This window comes from Hibiscus syriacus, unplaced genomic scaffold (genome assembly GCF_006381635.1).
Source record: "Hibiscus syriacus cultivar Baekdansim isolate YM2019G1 unplaced genomic scaffold, ASM638163v2 tig00018213_pilon, whole genome shotgun sequence".
NCBI lineage: Eukaryota > Viridiplantae > Streptophyta > Magnoliopsida > Malvales > Malvaceae > Hibiscus > Hibiscus syriacus.
The window spans coordinates 48,348-75,069 of record NW_024062432.1 but is presented as its reverse complement, the minus strand read 5'-3'; the positions used below and the strand labels follow the sequence as shown (position 1 = coordinate 75,069).

Sequence of the window (26,722 nt, the reverse complement as noted above, 5' to 3'; positions counted from 1 at the left end):
CTTACATTTTCTGTTGGGGGCTTGCCACTTGCTATGGGATTGACTCATTTACTCTGTCGTGCTGTTTCCACTCACGTCTGTTTTGTTCATTGTTTGGAATTTGGATTATAAATTACGTTATGTTATTGTGGTATTAGGTTTAGTCTATTCGTCTGGATTCTTATGTTTGAAAATGCTTTACGTGGTTTATGGAAATGTTGAGTTTTATTTATCAAAGGGAATGAATTATGTAACATAGAGAACTTTCAGGGGAAAGAGAAACAAAAAATACACCTCATACTGTATTGCAGAGTGGACTCGTACGAGTTCAAAACTTTAGAATGCACCTGAACGTGTTGATCAAACAGTTACTGGAACTTAAGGGCCTCTAGTATCTTATCATCTATATCAAACTGCATAGGCTTCTTGTCACGTCCTATCTTTACATGCTCCTCAAATCGCTCCTTTAAGTCTTCCGGCAGATTTGTCGAGCCCTCCCACCCTAATATGTCCTTTGCAGCTTTTGGTTCGGCGTAGAAGTGCTGCACACGAGAAGATGATGATTGATTTTGAAACGAAGATAACATGAAGTTTATATCTATCATGTGCACTTATTGCAGTGAAATCATATATATGCTCGAAGGCTTGAAGGGCAATATGCTTAGCTTAGCAAGAATTCTTACCATATTACGGAAAGGAAAAGCTTTCTTCGCATCAATTCCAAAGCTTTGGATCATAATGAACAATTTCTTCCGGTAAGCCAGCAGCTTCATAACATAATCTAGCCATTCCATCGAGAGTCACCGCACGGTCGCTCACACAATGAAGATATTACGACTTGCAGCTTCTGGTTTCTCCACAGCTAGGTAAGCATAGAGGACAGGTCCTAAGTGCGCAATGTTTGTAAGTTGCATCCCGAGCCTGCGATTGGCAATGGTCTATTTCTAAAAAATTCCTATTGCAAGAAAATGCCATCCATGTCATATCTGGTATTGAAGTTCTATGGATAAGTCGAGAATATGGCTTCACTTACGATCAAAGAACCACTCCTCGCAGTCTTTTTGTTTCCGGATCCGATCATGTATTGTGGTCGGAATATAGCCCAACTACTGAAAACTTCTGCCATGTATTATTGACTCCAACATGGCCAGCATCCGCTTTAAAACATCCTGCAATAGTGAATATTTTGATTAAACGGTGGATCCTATATTTGCTTATTCATGCTTACATTATATACATTCACATATGGTGTGTATATATATATATACCCCTTCGACATGAGGAGGCCCATCGGGTGGCTTATAGATTCCAGCACTACTGATGAACAAGAATTGCTTCACTCCAGAACTCTTTGCCCAATCTATCCGGCCTATGTGGAGAAGATTGAAATTAGAATGAAGTGCTTCTATTTACCTTACAGGTATATGCAGTTTCTTACTCAAATTGCACTTTATGTACACTCATGGATGCGTGCCATTGCTCTCTTTTCGGAAGAGAACTGGAACAGTTATTCGAGTTCAGTTATACATGTCATTCGAGAAGAGACTAATGATCGTTTTGCAAACAAACTTATATCTTGTGATATTCGAGCCATAAAACAAACCTGACGGTGTCCAAGTCCTTGCCATTGTATCCAACACCACATCAAATGTTGCCCCTGCAACAACATTCCCAACGACAACTGGGTCACCCCACACGGTCTTCCCTCCAGCACTCGTAATTTCCTATAGAACTTCCAATCAGAAACAAATGATAAAAAACCACAGAAAGTGATAATATTTGATTCATACGGAGAATCTGTTGAAAGGGGGCTCTGAGTCCTCATCTCCAACAGTCATGATGGTGACATCATGGCCAGAACCCAGAAGTGTTTTAACAAAGTAGGAACCAATGACTGCATGGCCGCCACTGTTTGTATTAAGTATGAGGACTTCTCTTGTCTGCAGCAGCGGCCCTGACAATGAAAGAACAAGAAGAATAGCGTCTAGAGGTGTGGGTAGGTAAGGAGGAAGGAGAAATTGAAGAGAAGAAGAAGAAGAAGAAGTGGAAAGAGATGAGCGAGGAAGAGGATGGAGAGAAGGTGAAGGAAGCTTGGAAGGTGGAGAGGAGAGAGGAGGAAGAAAGGGCAGCCATTGAAATGATGTTTGCTGCTTGCTTCTGAACCAGTAATTTTCATGGATGATGGTTAAGGCTTTATCTCAAGGTCATGGTTGTCCGTTGGTTCCCTGCATTTACCTGTATCTGAAAATTTCAATTCTTCTGATTTTTGTGAAGTTGAAGCATCTAAATTTTACTGCTAGTAAGGTTTTTTTAACCATGGAATGTCAGCATTTTATTAATAATAAAAACCAATTAAAAAAGAAAAACAAAAGGTCCAAAAAGTAGTAATGAATGACAACTTGTACGATAATAAATGAAAATATGCAAACAAAAAAGCTAAAAACACTAAAGGAACAAAACAAGAAAAACGATGGCTGGCCTTCCTTCCTCTGCAATCTCAGGATGAATACATTTCGTGAATGAATCACAGAAAGGGACTGAAAATACAAGCTGTGCTACTATGGGGGATTAATACAACGTCGGTCCTCTGCCGCTTGGTTCTCGACACACATCGGTCATGTTTCACCCGATATCTATCTTCTTCACCCAAAGTTTGTCCCTGGCCAACAGATGAGCGACCAGATTCCTCAATCTGGGAGTAAATTGATACATGGAGGTATGGAAAGAAGTGTTTTCATCTTTGTATCCTCTATCCAAGTGTTGATTTCAAAATAATCTAGTTGTCCAGATTGTAGTTTATTCATGACTATTCGAGAATCACCTTCGAGACTCATGTCTGCTGCAAATTTCATCTCGTGCTTCTCTTTTGGTTTGGTCAAATCGAGCGCCAAAATTCACTTTTATTTCGGGATATGAGGTCGGTTTCCAACGAACAACTGCCTCTGAGGTTGTGGGTGAATACGAGCATTTGCTTTTGAGTATTTTGAGCACTGAGCTCTAATAGAGGTAAATAACTCCTCGTTTCTTGTTAATTTACCTTGATGCAAAAAACTATTTCGAGCATACCATAACAACCAAATGGTTACCATTATCTCTGCATGTTTGATGTATGATTGTGATGGAATAACCATGATAACCATTCAACAAAATCCAACGTTGCAATACTTGGGGCTAACATAACCTATGGTTTACCATACTTGTGTAGCTAATAACAAACTCTTACTACATGAACACCGGTCTCGATGATAATGGACATTTTGGGTAATATTGATTATTCGAGGTTCTTTCCATGACACATATTGTAATTCGTAGGTATAAATTGAAAATAAATTTCCAAATCGGTAATTTTACCTTGCGTTGGCAATCACAAGCCCATACGATTTTCAACACCTCTCCGTCCACCGAAGTAGAGTTATCAGTGTCCAACAACAATTGATATGCACTCCTAACGCTTAATAAGATTGTTTCCCCCCTAATTCGAACGTCATTTTAAAAATTGGCCAATGGGAACCCCATGATTTGGTCTGCTTTTTCTCAATAAAATTTGATGAATCAAATCCTCTTTCTAAATCCTCGATTCCTCTTCAATTAAATATGAAACTCGTTCCACCCTATCAAATCGAGAGGATTTAACTCTACATTATCTTTCAGCTAGCAACCAATAGTCGTTCCAAACTGATATGGAGCGATCGCTACCCACTTTCCATCAAAGCCTCTTTTCCAATGGCCCACAAACACTCCATATGCTTCTCCAAACGTAGGAAGGCGAGGAACCTAACTTTGCTTTGAGGATATCCCCCAAATGGTAATATTTTGCCCGAAGCAGACGACTTGCTAGCGATAAGGGGTTCGTGAACAATATCCACCCTTGCTTGGCCAATATAGCAACATTAAATCTTGTTATATCCTAAACCCCAAACCACCTCTATCTTTCAGTCAACTTAAGAATTCCAAGAGCACAATGGATTCCTCGTTCGTGTTCATATTTTGCCACCAAAATTGATTCATAATACTCTTAAGTTCCCTACACAACTTTTTTGACAAGAAAAAACAGTTCATTAAAAAAATAGGAACGACTTGGAGAACAGATTTGATGAAAACCTCTTTTCCTCCCTGAGACAACACTCGTATACACCAGTTTTGAATTTGGCTTCTAATATTGTCTTTCATACCCACAAAAGCCCCCTATTGTCATACCCCACTATATCTAGAAGTCCTAAATATTTATAAAGATTTGAAGAAGATCAAACATCTAGCACACGTCTGACGTCATTCCGATTTGCATCAATGATATTAGAGATGAAGAAAATAACCAGATTTGTCAAAATTAATTTATTGACCAGGGCTATTTTCGTACATGGCCAAAATCTACTTAATCTATTGAGCCATTTGAGGGGTTACTTCACCAAAGATGAGACTATTGTCTATAAATAAAAGATGAGTGATCGTCGGGCGTACCTATTTACCCTTACTCCTTGAATCTCTCTTAATTGAAATAATCTCTGAATTAACACTAATATACCCTCGTTGTAAATCAAGAAAATGTAAGGGCTTAAGGGATCACCTTGACGAAGCCCTATATTCGAAACAAATCTACTCCCGAGAATTCCATTAAAAATAATAGAATAAGAGACTGTGGAAACACACCTTTTCATGAACGAGTGTAGAAACTCATACGTAACTGTGATATTATCAGTGATTAAATGATCCGGGACAAAAACGATATGTGCTACATCAATGTAGTTGTCCAGAAAACCATGCATTTGCAACACCAACATTTTCGAAACAATCTTGAAAATAAAGTTGCAAAGACTGATAGGCAAAATTGAGTCAGACTTTTCGTAGATTCCACCTTAGGAATCAAACAATATGGGTCTGATTAATCTCCTACATACCAACTATTCCTTTAATAAGTGCAATACAATAATTTGAGACCTCCTCTCCGAATAAGTACCAAAACCTTTGATAAAATAAACCCCAAGACCATCCTCCCCGAAGCTTTTAAAGGTCTTAATGATTTCAAAGTAACCGTGACCTCCTCCCTAGTGAAAGACCTATTAAGGGAATTGTTCATCTCCTCTGTAACTCGCCTATCCAAACCCTTTAGAATGTTATCTTTAATTGTTGGTGAACTCGACTCAAAAAGCTCTACAAAATACATCTTTGACAAATGTGTCATGCCTTCTTCATCTTTCTAACTAGTTCCATTGTTCGATTCAAGAGCTCGGATTTGATTGTGGCATTTGCGAGAAAATGCAAATGAGTGGAAAAAGTCGTGTTATTTTTCCATTTTTCAACCAATTTACACGAGCCCGTTGTTCCAGTATAACTCCTCCCTATTAGCTTCTAAATTCAGCTGGAGTTTTGTATCTAATATTTCTCCCAAAACATCATCAGTGGGTGACAACTCGATCAACTCAGAAAGCTTTCGTTTAAGATCAGTAGCGACAAATGCTTTTCCTGACAAACATCCTTAAACCATTTATCTAAACCATGACAAACGAACCTGAGTTTCTCTGGGATCGTACCACAAGTTGCACTCCAAAGTCTAAAAATCGTTTCCTTACACGAGTCTTTAAGTAACAATGTGGATTCAAATGCATTGGATGCCCCATCGAAGTACATTCTCCAGGAACTGTCTGTTGAAGTACCTGTTTCTTCTAAAGATAAAGCCATTAATTCTTCGTCTGGAAATCAAAGTCTAATGGCTCATAATTCTCATCGGTTCTGCTTGCCAAGAAATTGATATGTCACTTCCTTTTATGGCTTTTTGGTTCACGTACTCGATGTCGAATTCAGACAATAACATTTGCCATCGGGCTAACCTTCCAAATAGAGCAGGTACACCCATCATGTATTTTAGTGGATCTAGCTTGGAAATCAACCAAGTGGTATGATACAACATATCTTGTCGGAGTCTTTTTGTAGCCTAGACTAAAGCACAACAAACCTTCTCAATAGGAGGATATCTGGCCTCGCAATCAGTGAACTTCTCGTCAAATAGTAGATGACTCTTTCTTTTCTTCCAGATTCGTCATGTTGACCCAGGACACACCCCATTGAGTTCTCAAAATGGATAGATACAAGAACTGAGGTTTGCCCGAGATGGGGGACATTAAGATAGAAGTATGAGATAAGTATTCTTTCACATTCTCGAATGCAATCTGACAGTTTTCATCCCACTCTCCAGGGCTGTTCTTTCGGAGAAGGCGAAAGATGGATCACACTTGTCGGTTAACTAAGATAAGAAACGAGCTATGTAATTCAATCTGCCCAGAAAACCTCGGACTTCTTTTGTGTTCGAGGTGGAGGTAGATTCTGGATAGTCTTAACTTTGTCAGGATCAACCTCAATGCCTTTTTGGCTGACCACAAAGCCTAACAGTTTCTCGGATGTCACCCTGAAAGTGCACTTACTAGGTTTAGTCGTAGCTAGAACTTCCTCAATCTCTGAAGAGCTTTCTCAATGTTTAATATGTTCATTCTCGGTCAGTGCCTTGATAATCATGTCGTCAACATAAACCTCGATTTCTTTGTGCATCATATCATAGAACAGGGTCACCATAGCTCTCTGGTATGTTGCCCCAGCATTCTTTAATCCGAAAGGCATCACTTTGTAACAGAAAGTTCCCCACATTGTGAAAAAAGTGGTATTCTCCATGTTTAGATGCATCTTGATCTGATTGTACCCCGAAAATCCATCATGAATGAAAAGTAGTTGTTCCCAGCTGTATTGTCCACCAGAGTGTCTATATGTGGCAGAGGAAAGTTGTCTTTAGGACTTGCCTTGTTAAGGTCCCGGTAATCGACACACAAGCTTACTTTCCCGTCTTCTTCGGCACATGCACTATGTTGGCCACCCACTCCGGATATTTGGTCACTTGAAGAAAACCGACATCAAATTGTTTCTTGACTTCTTCATTGATCTTAAGGAGCATTTCTGGTCACATTCTTCTCAGTTTCTGCTGCACGGTTTGCATTCTGGTTTGATAGGCAGTTTGTGGACTACCATATCTGTGTCTAATCCTGGCATGTCTTGATACGACCAAGCGAACACCTCTCTATACTCCTGAAGTAAGCTATAAGGTTTTGTATTGCTTCATCGAAAGAGTTGCGCCGATTTTAACCTCCTTTCGATCTTCCTCAGTACCCAGATTCAAGATTTTGATCGTCTCTTTATGGGGTAATATTTATTTATCTTCTCTTTATACCATTCTCAATAATTCGGTAGGCAAGTTGCACTCCTCTTCAGTGTCGCATTTATCAAATTCCCTGAGACAAATGGCTGATTCAAAATCTACCTCCGGATCAGGATCATTAGTGCCTACATTGTTGTTATCTGGGGATCTGAAAGAAGGGAAAATATGTATGTGTGAGAGGAATATATCCCACACGAAATAGTCAAGAATTAAATTCTAGAGAAAGTGGAAATGAAGTACCGAAATGTAGAAGATATACAATGAATTCAAAAAGGAAATAAAGGAAAAAATTGTTTGCCATGAGAAGAGAAAAGAATGTGCATCTTTTATTGAACTTAAACATAATGTTTATTAACCCTTACAAAAGATCACCTATTACCTCAGGTATAGACAAATAGGGATAGTTGAATATTACTTTGAAAGACTCTTGTAAACCGCATGTAGTTCTTGACCGACCAACGGCTAGGCACGAACCCAGTGGCAGAGGGCATATCCCATTTAACTGTGTCGTCAGCATTTCAGTGGTTATGGCATTGATGCTCAGATCTTCCAGAGACACTCCTAAATCAGATGAGGTGGTCTTAAACACGTAACACCGATTTGAATGTGTGGCAAAGAGGCAGGAATGTCATGGGTTCCCATTGAAGTTCACTTCCAGTAAGTCTGGCCAGTTTTTCTGGTTCTTCTGAACTTCTTTTCACTTTTCGTGGTAATTGGGCTGAAAGCCGAGCCCAAATCGGTCTGGCTTTGAAATAAGAAGGACTGGAGCAATCATTCCTTGCAAAATCTCCCGAACCCTCTTCTAATCTTGGCACCTCATCCTAATGTTTGCATGATCTCATTCTGGTACACTTGGAAAGCCAGGGTATGGGGATCGTTCTTATTCTGCCACAAAGGTGTCATTCAAATTCCAGGGAACGAAATGAACACTCCACTTTCCTCGTCCACTTCGATGTATGGGGTCCGTGGTCACTCTTGCCACAATATCTTCCTCAGCATTGATAATTATTAAGGCCCCGTCAATAACAAATTTAACTTTTTGGTGCAATGTGGATGATATGCACCAGCTTGATGAATCCATGGCCTTCCCAAAAGACAATTATAAAAGCATAGTATCCATCACCAAAAACTCGATATCATAGGTGGCAGGTCCGATGGTTAAGGGCACATCGATCTTGCCAATAATCTCTCTTGGTCCCATCAAATGCTCAGACCACATTTGACAGGCTCTCATATAGAGATATCTATTGGAAACCTCTTCAATGTCGCCAAAGGCATCACATTCAAGGCTGAGTCGTTATCAATCAACACACTCGGTAGGGTATGCCCCTTACAATAGGTAGTGATGTGTAATGCCTTAGTTCGGCCTCTTCCTCGGATGAAATCTCATCATCTGAGAATGAGATGAGATTATCAGCTTGAATATTATTTACCTGTGGATCCATCTTGCTGACTGGTATGTCTTGTGGCACGAACGTTTGATTCAGGACCTTCAACAGTGCCTCCCGATGTGCTTCGAGCTTAGTAAAAGTGCCAACATTGAAGTGCGCGTTGGCAAGCTCTGGAGTTGTTCTACAATACTGTACTCACTATGCTTAAAATTTAAGGAATTCTTTAGCTTCTTCCTCTTTTATAGGTTCATTGATAGCCAAACATCTTCCTTGAAGGGATTTAGTGGTCTTTGCCCCACCTTGTTGTCACATTCTTTGGAAGTGCTCACTTGGCATTCGTATTTCCAAGGCACTTGCCGACTATCCTTATATTGAAAAGGTCGAGGGTCGTGATCACCACTTTGCTTGCGGAGTTGCTGTTATCATCTTTGCTTTAGGGGTAATAACCAAAGGCTACCCCTACCGAGTCTTTTGTTTGATGATTCTCTGGTAGCGTAAACATCTACTTCCAGGGAATCCTAAACTTCTTCGTAAAACTCCAACTCTTTTGGTCCATCAAGAGCTGGACTAATGTCCTGAATTAAGAGCATTCTTGCACTTTATGCCCCTCTTCATTGTGATAACAACAATAGTTACCCACTTCACTCTTTGTTGCAGCTGATTGCGGTGTAAGAAGCCCTGCTTTTATCATTTGGCTCCATACCCAAGCCAAAGGAGCTTTGACTTCTGAAACACTGGTTTTAATTCTCTGTCATTTTCGGTGGTGATTGCATTAATTCTGATCTCCGGATGATTACAAGGGATTATGGACGATTTGGTGTTTCAGAGTCAAAAATGATTCAATTCTTGTTCCGCATTCGTTGTACAAGCCTCTTGAATGCGAGATAACTTTCGATTGAATGCCCCTGCACACCACCATGATATTCGAAGAGTTGTTGATATAACTCTTTATATGTCATGGGAATGGGATCGATCTGCTCTCTTTCCCTTTCTTTCTTGGTTTCTCTAAGCTGGTTTGAAGTACCAGATGGTACAGCTGCAATGGTTTTTGAGCTTGAGACCGTAACACCCTTGTTGACGTTGCAAGTGTTGACATTGTTGATCTCTCGGTCTTTGTTCTTCATGGGAGGCTTTTTACTGGAGTCTCCTCCCTCGATTTTTCCTTGTTTAATAGTCAACTCGATCATTTCACCGGCCATGACTAGATCTGAAAAACCTCCCGACGTAATTGCCACCAGGTTCCGAAGTAAGGTATCTTCGGGTTTGTACAAACAACTTTCTAGTCTCCTTTTCATCCAATGGTGGATGACCTCCACAGACAAATCCCTCCAACGATGTGCTATTGTCAGAAACTCTCGTTGTGCTTCTTCTCCAGGCTTTGTAAGATAACCCAGTCTGGTCTCATATGCATTCCAGGAAAGACTTAGCTAAGTCTTTCTATGTCTTGATATGAGTTGGTGAGTTGGTTATACCACCAGATAGTTAACCGGACAGCTCTCCTGAAAGCAGTGGATCAAGAGTTGGTCATTCTCCCCATATCTGTCATCTTCCGACAGAACATAATGATATGGGCTGATGGGTAGTTGTTCCATCGAACTTCTCAAACTCAGGAGGTTTAAACTTTGGTGGAAGTACCAAATCTGGAACCAGACTCAGCTCCCTTGCGTCACTCCATAATAATCATGGTCTCCCTGGACCATCTTCATTTGATCTTCTAATATCCTGATTTTCTCTTCTATCTTTCTTGCTTTATCATTTATTGAAATCGGGATGTTGTAATCATCCGGATGATTATCAGGATTAGTTTGAAGTTTGCACCTTCATAGCAGATAATGTTTTTCCTTTGACAGCAGAAGAATTTTCTCGTGGCTTGGGTAAGATCCCGGGTGAAATAACCACCTGTGGGGTTGGTGACATGATTACCCCTTCGGAGGGACTTCCCCTACTGCACTAGCTTGCTGTAAACCAGATAACTTGGCCACGATTTGGTCGACCAAGGACTCCTGGTTTTTCTTGATGGACTCCAGAGTGCTATGACTGTTTTGAGCCATCTTATCTTCCAGTTCTTTTTGCAATCTTGCCATGTTCTCCCCGAGTTTTTCCATTATGGCCTCATTTTTCTTTTCTTTTCTCAAGTATTGTGCGGGTGATGCATATTTAATGCTTGCGGTGATGCATATTTAATGCTTGCGTGGTAGACTTGGTGTTTGCTCTTTCTCTTTCTGAGACATGTTCTGTTTGTTAATACGAATGTAAAACATGGAAATATAAAAAACAAACATAAATATAAAATGAAAAGTATACAGTGCATGATATATGCAATTTAAAGGCATTGATCCAGAAAAGTGTCCATTACTATAAATAATCCTTATTTTAGACAAAAATGTTTTATCTTGTAAGAGACATAAAAACAATCAAATGTAGTGCGGACTAAATCCTCTAGACCCCGAACAACTTCTAGTAGATTGACAAGTCTTCTGCCTTCATCTTCACTGGTTGAATGCCTTGTCGAACGACTCCGACTTCCCTTGCTAGGCCGTGAAGATGAGGCTGCCTTCTGTACTTGATCTAGGAAATCTCGGATGACTGCGTCTCTAGCTTTTACCCTTTGTTGTGCTTGCTCCCAATGGAAACGCCATTGTAAATCCCCGTGAATGTCACTATCTGAAGCTGACTGCTTGCTTCTTGAATCCATCCACAATAACTTCTAACTGGCTATTGTTTTTCCATCTCTCTCATGTTGTTTTTCTAGGTCAACTATCTGGATTCTCAAGCATTGATTTTGATGCTGACTGTCTGCTAAGCGTCTCTGAGCAGTTTTAACTGTTTTTTCCAACTCTTTCATCAGACCCCTCAAACTTTCTTTTCAGGCTATGAACTTTGTCTTTCCAGTATTCAAAGTTACTTTCAACTTGGAGTTATCATTGACTTTATATTGATACCCTTTCTCAAATCTTCAAGCTCAAAACAACTCTTTTCTGTTCTCTTTCCAGTTTGTCTGCTCTATCTTTCTGAGAGTCGCATCTAGCTTCCATTGATAACGTTCAGCTTCAAGTTCCTTAATCTACTTCAGCTCATTATTCACAGCTTCAAACTCTGCCTTGACTATCTCAAGTTCAGAAAGACAAGCCTGAGATGTTCCTCCATGGTTTGGGTGTCTTCACAGTCTGGCACCGGGATGTTATCATTCTTTCTCAATCTTCGCCACTCCATATAATCCGGAGTAAGCATATCTATACAACCACGACATCCATCCAGGATACTTTCTTCCATGACTCGGTGTTCTTTGATTATTTTCTTATAACTGTCACCGCTATACACAAACTTGATTTAATTATTCCGTATGTTGCGGGGACAAACTGACGTGCCCCATATGTCTCAGTGCCAACAACGGAGCATACCCAACTGCACCCCAAAGTCCAAGCAATGTCATAGTATCAAAATCCCCACACCGGAAAAGAACGTCACCGAGGAACAACCAGGGGGCTCTCCAGGTAATATCCCGATCCTGAAATGTGTAAAAACTTTCATCCACTTTTCCTTTGAAGCACCTTCATGCCATTTCATTGTGATGAACTCTCCCAAAGGTGAATATGTGTGCTAAATCGGTAGACAACCCCTTAGTCTTCCAGAAGTGGCTGTGAATCAGACTTGAAGGAGTTTAACACACCCAACGAACCTTCCTCTGCCAGATCTTCGAAATGGTTGAGATATCGAAAGGTTTCAGCTAAGATGACTAGTGCTGGGTTAACCCGTTTCGGAAGTTGCTCGAACAATTCCACCACGCTGCGTCAATGTAACCCAAAGCCTTTGGAAAGATAATCAACCCGTACAGACCTAGTGCAAAAAGGTCTATAGTCTTTCACTCATCAGGGTGGTTCTTCATTAATTGCCTTATGTGGATCCACTCAATTCCTTCCTCACTGCCTCTGCGCTGAGTCCGGTCAATTACCCATTTTTCGTCAACCCCGGCAACCTTGGCTAGTGCATTCTTGAAAGGTTGGCTCTTGATGTTTTAAGGTATGCCTTCTCTAGTCTGATACTTTCACAATGCAACAGTGTAGTGTATTCTTCATTGGTGGGCACCATATCCTCGATTAAAAGTAAAACAACTATATCCTGGTTCTAGAATTGAACTAGGGCTCTGATTAAAGGCTCATCAGTCTTAACTTGGAGTAAAAGCGCAATGTCACCGTACTGGCTGAACTTTTTTCCGATCATTCTTCCAACTGTCCAGATGTCTCGAAGCTCTTACGCATTGTTCTGTTTTAGGCTGATAGAGGCGTAACTAACCAGCTCTGACATAGCTCCCTTGAAGATGTTTCCCTTTTCCTTCTGAGTCTTCTCGGACCATAGTCGTACCTCAGGGTTTTTAATCTCTTGTATTACAACACCTTTGCCCATTTGTTCAGATTATTTTGTGTATAAAAAATATCTTTTTAGGGATCAATGACCTCTTGTTATGATGCAAATGCTAAAAAAACACAAAGGCAAACATGTCAGTAAAATGAAAATACATAAATAAATAAGAAATGACGAAAGAAAAATAAGAAGAGTAAGAAGGAAAAAAACATGGTTAGGGTAAAAATATCTAGGGTTTGAAATGGTTTTGGGGTAGGCTTTATTTCTCCATAGTCTCGGTTTAGGTTCTAAAAACGGTACCCGAGTTCTCCTTGCCGGTGCCCCTTAGCTTACCAGACCCTTATCCTAAACCCATACAGGCTTGTGTAGACTAAGTTAAACTAGAGGACACATTCCTTATGCCCATACGGAGAATAAATTCACACGAAGACATAAGGTATATGAATCCGAAGGCTACTTGCTAGCCCATACGGTGAATAAATTCACACGAAGAGTCGCTTTCACCCCACTTAAAACGGGTTTGGAGCTCAGGTTTGGAGCCTTAGATGAAAAAATCTTTAAGGGCTGAAATCATGAGAAAACGATTAGTACAACTATTTACCCGAAAATATAATCAAAAGTAAGTAAAAAGGATCGAAATATTACCTTAAAATTTAAACTTACCCTTTTCGTTAAAAAGACAATGGAAATTACCTTAGCCTGACTCACTTACCTGTCCCCAGCGGAGTCGCCAAGCTATCGTATTCGACGTGGATTAAATGAATTGGGAGTCGCCACCAATCATTTACTTTACGAAAAGTGGGTTGATCGATACCTTATTTCTTATCTGATTGCGTCTTACCAGAGATATGTTAGATTCGGGAGTCGGTTACAGTTAAGGAAGGGTTAGCACCCTTGAACCGCCTTTCGGTACTACGTAATTTCCAGTTGTCATTAAGTAAGAAAATTGAAAGTTTAACTCAAAAGGTAAAATTACGATCCAAAATTACTTACCCTAATTCGATTTGAAAATATCCCTTTAAAAAAGGAGAGAAACACGTTAGAGGAAAAAGAAATGAAAGTAAATAAATAAAACAAAGAAAACACATAAAAACACGAATAAACAAAATGAGATAAAAAATAAGAAAATAAAAGAAGTAAAAGTAAAAATAACAAGAAAAAGAATGAAGTACGAATCTAATAATAATAAAACAATAAAAATAATGAGAAAAATACAAAAAAATACAAAAAAATGAAAAAAATACAATCACATAAAATAAAGAAAAAAAATGTAAGTTAAAAGTAAAATAGTAATAACAATTATAATGATAATCATAAAAATATAAATATATACGTTAATAGCAAAAATAAATAGTAATAATACTAGTTATATGAATATATATAATAACTTTAAACAAGTATAAAAAATAATAGTAATAATAAGTATTAAAATAAAAAAATAATAATAGTAATGAATAAAAAACAAAAATAAAAGAAATTATAAAGAATATGAAAATCAAATTAATATATATATATATATAAATAAAAAATAAAGTATAAATGAAATAAAAATAATAATAATGGAAATATAAGTAAACATATATGATATAGTAGGGGATAAATTGAAATAAAAGCTAAATCAGTGGGCAAATGTCAAAGAACATTGAAGATTAAAACCGAAAAAAAAAGTTTTCATTTTTAATAGATTTTCGCACCCTCATTTAAAAATATAATTTGTTTTTGCGAAATAGCCTCTAGGGAGCGTAGATCTGAAATCAAAGTTTCGAAAAACTCCCTCCGGGTCATCGGCTAAAACATTTGTCTTTGGATTCTCAAGCAAAAAAACGCGATTAACAACACATGCAATTGAAGAGTAAAGAGAAACAAACGAAAGGAAAAAGTTTTCACCTTTATTACTTCGAATCGTTTACAATAGCCTCGAAATCACTTTTCTTTGCTCGTATTTTTCTAGCGTTCCTTTGTGTAACTCGTGTGTGTCCTGGTGTGGTAATTACAAGGCTTATTTATAGTACTAAAAACCCTATTTTAGACTAGTATTTGAGTCCTAATCCAACTCTTCTTTATTGGTTACGTGAAGACTCCTCGTTGCAGGATAAAATATGGTGTCTTCAATACTTCATCTTTATTTTAGTTTTGTATCAAATAATTTTTATATACTTTATATATTTTTTAAATTATCATTTAAAATATTACTACAAAAATATTAAAATAAAATTTGATTTTTGACGGGAGTCAAATAAGATATTATACTAGTTTTAATGTGTGATGTCATCTTATTTGATAAATTAATAACTCATTATTTTTTTATTTTTAAATAATTTGATATGATTATAAAATATTATTTGTTTATAGTATTTCTTAGTTGTTAATAATGTATATGATCGAATTTATAATCTTAAAATACCTCTTTAATTATTGAAACTAATGTTCAATATTTATTTTGAAAGTTTGTTGATGATATAACAAACTAATAATTTATGATGTATTAACATCAATAAATACAAATAAACATATTATATGATTAAAATCAATTAACAACAACAAAATATGGTATATTAATATTTTAAAAAATAAAAGTCATTTACTTAATATTTATTTATCGTACTAAAAATATTTATTTATTAATTTTAATAGGAAAATGTATATGACAACAACAAAAATTATTTATTTACTTCGGATTAGATTTATGAACGTTAGACCCGAAAGGCGCACTCTTTTAAATTCCCAGCGTCAAACTTAGCCGTTACTCTTCGCTTTTTCTCCCTTCTATCTCTTATTTGCTTTTGCTTTTCTCCCCATAGCCATGGCTGCTGCTTCACTCTCAGTTGATACTCCATCTCCAATTCCTCTTACCAAGGTTCTTTTTCTTTTCTACCCTTTACTCTTCTTCCTCTAAGTTTTAATGGTCTGTTCTTGTTTTTCTCTCTCTTTTATTCTAACATATCATTTGAATACATTTTGCAGGAGTCTAATACTTCTTTAATGGCTTATTCTCCATCTCCACTCTTCAGCCCGGCTTCCGATAAGCGTTTCTGGAGCATCATCCGTGGCCGCGTCGATTCACTCGTTGGTGATCGAAATGTCGATCCTTCTTTTCTAAAGAGATTGTGAGTTTTTTTTAAATGTTTTTTAATCTTTTTGAAGCTAAATTGCCACGCTATGAAAAAATTTCTCTAATGTTTATTTTTATGCAGAATCCAAGAGAATCCAACAGAGATAAGCGATTAAAAGAGGATTCATTGCTTTTGCTTAGAGGGTTTGATTCCATCTCACATACTCTCTCTCAGCTCTCTAATAACCTCGACAATGCTCTCCAGGTAAATTTAAACCAAAAAAGCCCTTTAATTTCTGTTTATGACATGTTAAACCTCACGAGATCAACTTGTTGCCGTAAACATGACATTAGCTTTAGTAGATCAAATTTGCAAACTTGCTGAAACTTTTGTTCTGTTTTTTTTAAGGGAGCTAAAGAGCTAAGTAAACCTCCAACGTTGACCGATATATTTCATAGTAACCTCAAGAATTCAGAGCCAAAAGTGGAAGAATTCGAAGTCGGAGAAGAGAGTAGATCGGTTTGAAGAGGAAATTTGATCAACATGAGTGCTCGGACGATAATGGTTCACAAAAGGAGAATGAGCAAAGCCCCAAGAACAACAAGATGATAAAGAAAGCCAAAAGTGTAAAAGTTCTTCCTTTTTTCTTCACTTGTTCATCGACCAATCTCTCAAATTTTTAACCCTTTTGATCTTTCCATATGTACAGCTTGCGATTTCCATGGCAACCAAGGCAAATTCACTAGCCAGAGAATTGAAGTCCATAAAGAATGATTTATGTTTCATGCAAGAGCGTTGCTGTTTGCTGGAGGAAGAGAACAGGAGGCTCCGAGAAGGGTTCACCAAGGGGATCCGACCCGAGGAAGACGATCTGGTGAGGCTTCAACTGGAAGCATTGCTTGCAGAGAAATCAAGGCTAGCGAATGAGAATGCAAATCTGGTGAGGGAAAACCAGTGCCTTCACCAGCTTGTGGAGTACCATCAAATGACTTCCCAAGATTTATCTGCATCGTATGAAGAAGTGTTAAGAGGAATAAGCTTGGATTTTTCATCTCCCATTGCAGAAGAAGAGGAAATCAATGGTAGTGATGATGAAGCTGATAAGTACCATCAAATCCTTGGCTTGTCCACCTCTCTTGATGAGTACTTTGATGAAGAACAACAGCATCGGGTCTCATGCAAACCGGAAAAATGAAGCAATGATCTTGTTATGTATACTGTTTCAAGTTTTGTATATTATGCTTTCACTTCCATCAATCTTGGTGGAAGATATTTATCAGTGTCCTTTAATCTCAAATAATCTTGTTTTTGCAGAAGTTTTCATCCTTCTTTCTCTGCCTAAGCGCACCACCACTGAAAGTGAAAAAACAGCACTAAAAAAGATCAATAAAACACCCACAAATTTATTAGAATAAAAAAATGAACTTTTGTTAACAAAATTTATTTATTCATAGGGTGGTCACTTTTATTTTCTATTTGTTTTACTTCAGTCACCGGTTTATAGAGCAAATAAAAGTTGAAATTGAGTTTACTTTTGAATTGAGCCGAGTGATGTGCCACTGAATTTTGACTTTGAAAAGCTCCCAACTTTAGACAACTGCCCGTTGAGGTTTCTTATCATATTGACCGTTGGATTACTTATCTTTTAGACTTTTAACTTGGAGGTGGATTCATTGGTATCACTCAAATTCTCCAAAGGATAAGAAGATAAAAATGTCATCTCTTACCAGTCGCTGTTCCACTCTCTCTGCTTTTTCTAATCTCTGCCTCCACAACCAAATTACTTGGTACCACAAAAAAGTTTCCACTTTTCGTTTTCGATGACCCCCTTCCTTTCCCTCCAGTCCCCGGCCTTTCCCTCCGACGTCCTTTTCGCTTCACCCCATCTCCTCCTCTCTTCTCTCGCTTTACTAAATCCCCTTTCCGCCGTTTTCTTCTGAAAAGGTCATTGTTTTTTCTTATTGCCATAGATGGCAACTCTCAACTTAAGCCAGGAAGGAATTCAAATATTTGAATTACTCAACTTAAATCAAGTTCGAGTAACAGAGATATTTGATTTACTAATATAAGATTAAATATGATTAAGACCAGACATGTAACATCATAGTATTAGTAAAATGATTAAGACAGGAAATTAATGATTAAGACATGTAACATCATAATTTAGTGACCGATTGTATATTTTACCCTAAAATAAAATAGAAGAAAAGGTGTTAAAAATAGTCAAAAGCCATGACTTTGATTCCATCATCTTTGTTTGATAATATATAAAGATGAGAAAAAAAGTATATGCAAATAAACAAACATAATTTCAATATTAAGGTAAAGAAGCAAAACAGACCTAACTTTGGGGGGTGTTTTCTTTTTCAATGTCCAATGGGAGTATGACTATGACCATGCACAAAGAGACCCCTTTTCCCCCTTGGAATTCAAAGAGTCTCCCTTTTCCATTGGTTGGCTAACCCTAAAAGGAAAAAATGAATGATTTTGAAAGCAAATTTGATGGTTATGGCAAATGCAATGGGCACATATTCTTCATCGCTATAAGGCTAAAACCCTAGAGCTATACAGCCTAGCAACTCAACACCCCAATCCTTTCTACTTATGTTTACAATTCAAAGATTAAGGCTGGATTCAAATTGAAACCTTCAACTTTTGTCATACAATTATAAAGAGTACTTCCAAATAAGTACATATTTAATCAATTTTCGAATAATTATAAATATGAATGCCTTATAATTATATATAAAAGGAGAGGTCATAGTTTGAGGATTAAAAAAGGAGTATTAATATTAAAATTTTCAAGATTATTTATAGGTCATTTATCGAAAAGATAATTGCATAAATTAAATGAATCCCGAATCCATCTTCAGTTGGAAGGATATGAAAAATTAATTATTTATTTAAAAGAATGAATATTTATTACATAGATGTATAAATCATATATAGTTAGAAAATTAAATGATGATATATCATTAATAATTAATTTAATTTTAACATGATCTAATAAAAAAATTACAGATTTTTATATATTAATTTTTATAAAATTAAGTCAAATATATTTATAAAATCGTATACAATATTAAAATTAAAAATATATGCTATAAAATCTTATAAAATTTAAAAATATAAACGATAGTTACAAACTAAAGGAGGGGCATTTTAATAAATATGATATGGTGTAGTCTGATTATATATTCTTTAGGTAAACCATTTATTTAAACAAAAAAGTGATAATTCATTATATCAATATATAGCAAATTAATTCATTCCATTAATTGTTAAGTACAGAAAAAAGAATCTTAAGCTTTTTCTTTTCACGGAAGCTTGAATGAACTGTTGCATGATGGATGATAATGGTGTCAAACAACTAGGGCTTCCCTATTAATGGAGGACCAAACTCAATAGATAAGACTTAAGAGGAGGGATTGCCTACCCATTAAATTGTCCCTTGGTTTTTGAAACTAGGGTACTTTGCATGTCCTTCAATGGAGGGTGGATTAGGGACAAAATCATTCATTTTCCAACTGCTATTATAAGCTTAAGCATGTTCAAATTCACATTCTCTTACACATTGTAATAATAATCGTTCTTAGTATATCTATTACGTCAATAATCAGTAGTGGATCCACGTCTATGTTAAGATAGACACATCTTCATCTTAAAATTTAAATTTTCTTAAATTAGTGGTTTATTTTATTGATTGTTTATATCGTAAAATTTTATCTGTGCTCACCCATACATAAATTTTGTGTGGTTAATGTATATGCATGCACATCCTAAAAAATATTTTTGGATCTATCATCCTCAATAATCACGATAAATTCTATTTCAAACAACTTGGAATTCAACTTTTAAAATAAAATTGGAAATGCTAAAAAGAAAGCCCTTCAAATTTAGAAGGATCACTTTCATTTCCCCGCTATTATTCTCGTTTGTAATAACTATTGATATACCGATGATTAATACCATAATTGGGTATTAGGGTTTCGCTCCAATAATTGTGATCAAAATCTCCACATCTTGACAAAATAAATGAAAAACCACTATAACAGTTGTTTTGGAATCTCAATGGTTCAATAATCATTCAGAAACAAATGAAGTAAACGAGTGTATTATTGGTACGAAAGTTAAGAAGCAATTAGTGCATCGTCCATCTGCCCAGTTTCGAGTTTTTGCAAAATACCTTAAGTAGCAAGTAACAACAAACAAAATCGTGGAAGTGTCAGTCATATGAACTCGATTTCCATCGACCATTGCTGTCCCCTTTATTATGTATTTCCCTTCAAAATCTTTAGGGTTAAAGCTTGACGAATCGGGCAAATAAGGAAATGATTCTTAAACACTCAAAGTAGCTCAGTAGTTACCTACGTGTCTTAATTATGTCGGGTTAGATAAAATAATTTGTACGTAAATACTATATATAAATTGTCGGTCTAATTTAATTATGTATTGGACGTAAGCACTTTTTGACCTTTATGCTGAAGGATTTTGAAATGATTTTGGTACTCGTATATTTTAAAGCAAACCTGTTTTTTTTTTGGGTCATTTAGTTGACAAATAAAATATGATAATTTTTGTCCATTCTAAAGGCTAGAAATGAAAAGGCAAAGTGATGTTGTATTCCAATGCAGGATATATATAAAATTTATTTATAATAATAGTGGTTTGTAATTGTAAGCTTTTGTCATTTGCTGTGACCTCATGGCTTCAAAGAAATTAAAAGCTAAGGGTTTATTTTATAATTTTGCTAACATCATTAGCCCTTTCTGAGCTTGAACTGAAAGACTGAAGGCATTATCATAAATTTGGTGTTTCTATTATAGTTTTGCTCATTCAACTTTGTTCATGTTTCTGTTTTGGTCACTTATTTAAAAAAAATCAATTTCATCATTAACTTTCAAATTATTTCTTTTTTGATCCCTCAACTACTAAGTTCTAATGTCATTTGAATTTCTTTGGTAAATTTATGCGAAAAGACCCTGAAAATTTACTCTCAAATCCAATTGTTAGACTCCCTCTAGTTCATCAATGTCGAAGTATTCTTCTAAATCCAAACAGTGGAAAGATTAAAGAGGAGAAAAATAATATATATCGATTATACATTGGTAAGATGATGGACATTTTACATCACAGAAAGATAAGTTGAAACTTTAATTTGAGTTTTTTATTTTTATTTTAAGGAAAGTCAAATTGAGAAGGAAAAAAAAGGAGAGAAAGGAGAAATTTTGGTACTAGTTGCATCTCAAATGGTGGCTAATAACAATCCAACGATAGTGGAGAAGGATTCCAACAACTGAGGAGAAAATATTAAATTTTTAAAAGAAACAGAAAAAAAAACCCAAGCACAGCGTTTTAGTACTGTAGTTAGACAGACACACAACGATTGAGTGATCAAAATAGAAGCAATTAGGAAGTTTAATGATGAAATTGAGTTTTTTTAAAATTAATTGACAAAAGAAGCAAAAAAAGACCAAAATAGTAGTTTAAATGCTACAATTATAACATCTGTCTATTCTTGACACATCACCTCCATCCGTGAAGCAAAGGTGAATGCAAATGTTTGTGATTATAGGGCAAATAGGGTTTGCTGCCCTTTCACTTGAATGAACACTAACAAGTTTGGTTTATTTAACTATAATTGCAAATTAATGACATACGAAATGTGAAAGAAGAGTCAAACCTTTTCTCTGTGTCTAAGGTTGATTTGCTTGGTTTTCTTTTAATAGCAAAACAGGACCTACTTCTCTCATGTACATATATGCATTTGTGTTTGGAGTGGCAGTCTCCAACTATTGGCTTTGTTGGGTCCCCTCCCCCATCCTAAAACAAGAAACAAGTTAAACTAATGCTCATTCCTAATAGCAAAGATGTCTTTACCATGTTCAATAAAAGTTGACTACAATTCAATCAACTTTGTAAATTACACTGATACTTTGGTGATATACAGAAAAAAAAATCATCGGTGTCATTGCCATTGGTAAAAACTTTCATTTTGTTTACCAAATCGTTAACAACACTTGAAGTGACACATTTAAAAATCCTAAAGAACTGATGATCATCACTCTTTCTTTCTTTCTGTCTTTCAATAGTTTCTCTTGTTAAAACGATCATCAAACTGCTATTCTTATTTTTATTTTTTCACTTTCTTTCAATCATTTTAAACTTATTGAAAAACCTTTTAGTCTCCTCAAATCTCAATGAAAACTTAAAGCTAAAACTTTCTTTCAATCGTCAGAAACTTGAAAACTAATTATATTAATATACTTATCAAATGTAATATTTTCATTGGGATTGATCAACGATCGCTCTGTTCATAAAAAAAAAATAGCCTTTGCAACAATTATCAATTTGGAACCTTAAAATTTTTTTAGAAGAAAACTTTAATGTGTCACCTCAATATTCATAAGGAATGTGTGGTAGAGTAAAAGATTGTAAAAGATTTAGTGGGCTTAACAGGTCACCCTCTCCTATAAATGGTCCCCCAATGCTTTCACTTTTCATTCATGTTCCACTGCCTTTGTTCCTTACCTCTTTCTCTTCCTCTTCAAACACCAAATAAATATATCTGTGTTTTTTTATTTGTCACAAAACTCCAAAAAAGGTGAGGAAAACAGGGTTTTTTTTCTCGTTCTTTCAGTTAAGCTCCCCTGTTTTTCCCCCCAACATTTTTGTTGTGGATAAAAAACATGTCGTTAAGTGTCTGTCACGAGTTGCAATCATGCATGGACCTACGGCACATTGAATCACGTTTTATGAGCCTGAAATTGGCTCCACCGAAAACCAATTTCCCATCCTCATCCATTGCTTCGACGGAGCCGAAACCTATGCCGTATACCGGAGTAAAAGATGCCATTGACGACTGCAAGCCGATAGGCAATCGAAATGTCGACGCGAGCTGCTGGAGTTTCCTCCAGTCGCTCGCCGCCGACGATTCTAATTCTACTCCGAGTGACAAAGTTTACGTTCACCCTCTCGTGAAGCGTTCGACTTCTATGCTGACCGAAAGGAGTCTTGAAATGTGCACAGAGAGCTTAGGCAGCGAGACCGGAAGTGAAGTTAGCGAGAGCATAGACGACATTTCCCTGCTTTCATTAGAAAACGTTGTTTACAATTCGAAACCGAGAGAGAGTCCAAGGAGAATAAAAGCGAGCCGAGTCAACAGCTTTCCGCCTCCGTTGACGTCCATCAGCGGATCAAATGGTGTCAAAGTCAAGTCTCACAGAGAGGGCGGCCGTTTAGTTCTTGAAGCCGTTACCATCCCTCCTTGCAATAGCTACTTCCATACAGAACGAAGCGAGGGAAGGCTTAGGCTTTCCCTTTTCAAGGACGTCGATGCCAACACAATGTTCGAAGACAACGCCGTCGAAGAGAAAGACCAAGAGGAGGTCATAGAAAAATACGATGAACACAACAACAACGAACGAGCACGAAAATGATGAAGTTAAAGATGAAGAAATGGTGATGGGGGAGGTGACTATATGGGAGGAGATGGTGGGAGTGTTGGGCTCAAAATCCGGAACCGAGGTGAAGAAAGTGGGCGTAGGCACAAAGGGTTGTTTAATTGTCAGCCATTTTTGGTGGGGTGATTACTTAAAAGCTAAGAGCTGGAAGATTTCTCTCAACCCTACTGGAGAGAATTACTATTATTGGATCCCCTAATTTTTCCCATTTTCTACCTTTATTAATAATAACAAAAATAAATATTATTAATTTTATCATTTTAGTTATATATATTTTGAAGTTAGAGATCACCGAACCATGTGTTACCTAAAATATGCTTATATGGTAGTTATTGTCGTTATGGGACCAGACCATGTCACGTGCTTTACTCCCTTCTCTCCCATGCGGCAGTCTCCTGCTTTTATTTTATTATTATCTAATTTCGTATAAATTTCGCTACTTGCATTTTATGATCAATTAATGATTCCTTGGATAAGATTTACATGACAGAGTGAATTTAATTATACATACCGACGTCAATTAAGGATTGCCTCAATTTTCCAACAACCTAGTACAGCGAATTGAACAACCCATTAATGAAAGATTCCTTTATAAAGAAAAGGCTTAATGCTCAAATAAGTAATCAAACTATATTTTTTATGCCAAACAACTGTATACATTTTTTTGGTCTGACTGTGTGCTTAATATTATAAATGTTAGCATTTTAGGTGTTCGGGTCGTCAACTGCGTTAGTTTTTTTTCCGTTAAGTGACATGTGTCACAACCTGATAATTTTGAAATTTATTTTTTTAAATATTAAAAATATTATTATATTTATTTAAAAAACCACTAACTTTTCTTATATTAAAACAATCCCAGAATCCCAAATCTTAACCTTAATCCACCATCACGACCCTCTCCAACCACGACCACCGCCGCCAACATAGTCCTTGCCATCATCCTAGTTATATGCCACCGCAGTTGTTACCGATTCACCATCGAAATTGCGTGGGATCGCGATTTTCATCTTAGGATTCGCAGGATTTAAAATGTTGATTTGACGTTGATCGATCGTCAAGTGGTCACGATTTTATCGGGGTTTTGGTGCCGGGAAGGGGAGGGTAGGTCGGGTGGAGCTTCTTCAACGGCAAAGGGTGAAGGTCACCGTGGGTTTAGGGTTGAAATGAAAGTTTTCAAAGTTTAAGGGTTATTTCAAAATTTGTGTTTTCTTATTTAAAAAAATATATAATTTTATTTTTTAATTATATATAATTTTTTTTAAATTACAAGGTTGTGACTCCAGTCACTTAACGACGAAAACTAATGCTGTTAACGATCCGAACACCTAAAGTACTAACGTTTGTAATGTTAGGTACTTCGATAGGCCAAAAAAATGTAGGCACTTATTTGACACAAAAAGTATAACTTGGGCATTTATTTAACCATTAAGACTAAAAAAAATATTCAAATTGAATGAATTTCTATCTAAACTTATTTGATAAAACTATTTTTTCTAAAATCAAATTTTAAAATAGAACGATTTGAATTTAATATAACGAAATTTGAAATCGAGTTTAGAGATTAACTTCCCCCACCCCCACATGAAATATTTTCAAAAAGACTTACGTGTACATATACTTAGGGTTTGCTATTTCTCCTTATTTCTTCACATCTACAGTCGGCTGCCTTTCATCCCTCATTTTTCTGGTCTTCTACCTAGTTTTCTGTCATTTTCCCTTCTATTTCTTTAATCATTTATCCTTTTATTTTTGTTGTAAGATACGATACGAGTTTATTAATGGATCTCAGTCCATCAGATTTGTGACATAATTATCTCTCGTGTAAAATTAGACATTGCTTCATGTCTCCTATTTGAAATAGATAAAGAGAAAACTAAGCAATATAGATTTCAGCAAAGAAAGATGGAAAGAGAGCCACAGTAAAAATAACGAGCAAAGTCGTAACAACAGATTCAGTGTAACACTTCTTACTCGGGTCGGACGATAAATCATATAATTGATGTCAAACTATGATAATTAGGCTATATAAACTTATAAATTAACAACAATATAACTTCTAAGCATTTAATTCGACATCTCAATTAATCATTCATGATTTTGATGGTTATTTTATCCATCCTATAAGTATTAGGGATTAATCGAGCATATAAACAAACTTAAGACAACAAAAAAAAAATTTACCCGTTTGAAGCCTAAGGTATTGATAGTGTTACCAAGAGTATTGATTCTGGTGATTAAGTATCAATACCATGTGTAGATATGAATACTATTTGAGTATATCAAAATTTATGAAACTGGTCATTTGATAAGATGTTGATATTATTGTTGAAATATTGATATCCTACAACTAATATGTCTTATTTAGATAATTTAATCAATTTTGAGAACCTCAAATCACACTTAAATCATTTCAGAACTTGTACAACCTGTATAAATATGTTTAGTACATGACTTATGACATGTAAACCTATCATCAGAATTATTTAGGAAAGATGATTTAACATTCATAGTACCTATCCACCAAATATGCATTTATGCAAGTCATGCTTCTAGAAGTGGCTAAATGTCATTTTTACCATCCCATGACTCTTTAAACATATCAACTACATATTGCATAACCCTTCTAATTTGGTTTAATTGTGAATCAAATCGGTGATGTTATATTGATTGATCAAAAACAATAATGATAACTTTATGAATCCTAATCCAGTTATCTAATAATCAATTACTCAAATTAGTAACTCGTACATAGTTCAATGTTTTGTGTCATCAGTTCAATGTATGTGTTATCAATATCAATCATATACAATTTCAACAACTTAGGAGATCCATTCATAAACATTTCACGTATCAAGGATCATATGCATAATTCTGGACATTTGAATTGGTTTGTATCGATACTTTTAATTAAATAAAACATCAGACTTTGATATGGTATTGATACGTTTTTCTTATATCGATACTGTATAAAAATAATATCTATACTTTAAGGATAGTATTGATATCTTTTTAGATCATAACTTCAATCCATCTATTAGATAATAAAATTAATAATTTAAATGATAATATTTAAATACGGATAATGATATTCACATAATTAATGAATAAAGACAGATTCAAAATTTTGATTATATTTATATATTTAAATCCAATCCAATTCTATCCTATCAAAATATTGGAAAAATAGAAGGGAATCAATTTGTAGTATGAAAGAGGGAGAACGCAAGTTTGGGGGCACACCATTGTACGAACGCCAGGTAACTATCATGTCTCGGA

General features: G+C 36.1%; 1 protein-coding gene and 2 pseudogenes across 1 annotated transcript; 2 read left to right on the top strand and 1 right to left on the bottom strand.

The window, feature by feature from the left end:
• Window positions 1–228: 228 nt before the first annotated feature.
• LOC120209192 lies at window positions 229–2,112 on the bottom strand (annotated as a pseudogene).
• A 13,621-nt stretch (window positions 2,113–15,733) lies between these two features.
• On the top strand, window positions 15,734–17,341 carry LOC120209197 (annotated as a pseudogene).
• A 5,163-nt stretch (window positions 17,342–22,504) lies between these two features.
• On the top strand, window positions 22,505–23,556 carry LOC120209195 (protein FANTASTIC FOUR 4-like). Its single transcript, XM_039208261.1, has one exon. The coding sequence runs from the start codon at window positions 22,673–22,675 to the stop codon at window positions 23,420–23,422; it is 750 nt and encodes a 249-aa protein (XP_039064192.1). The 5' UTR covers window positions 22,505–22,672; the 3' UTR covers window positions 23,423–23,556.
• Window positions 23,557–26,722: the final 3,166 nt, after the last annotated feature.

Bases quoted from the DNA above. Each gene is read 5' to 3' on its own strand.
- LOC120209195 (XM_039208261.1), top strand. From the start codon at position 22,673: ATGTCGTTAAGTGTCTGTCACGAGTTGCAATCATGCATGGACCTACGG.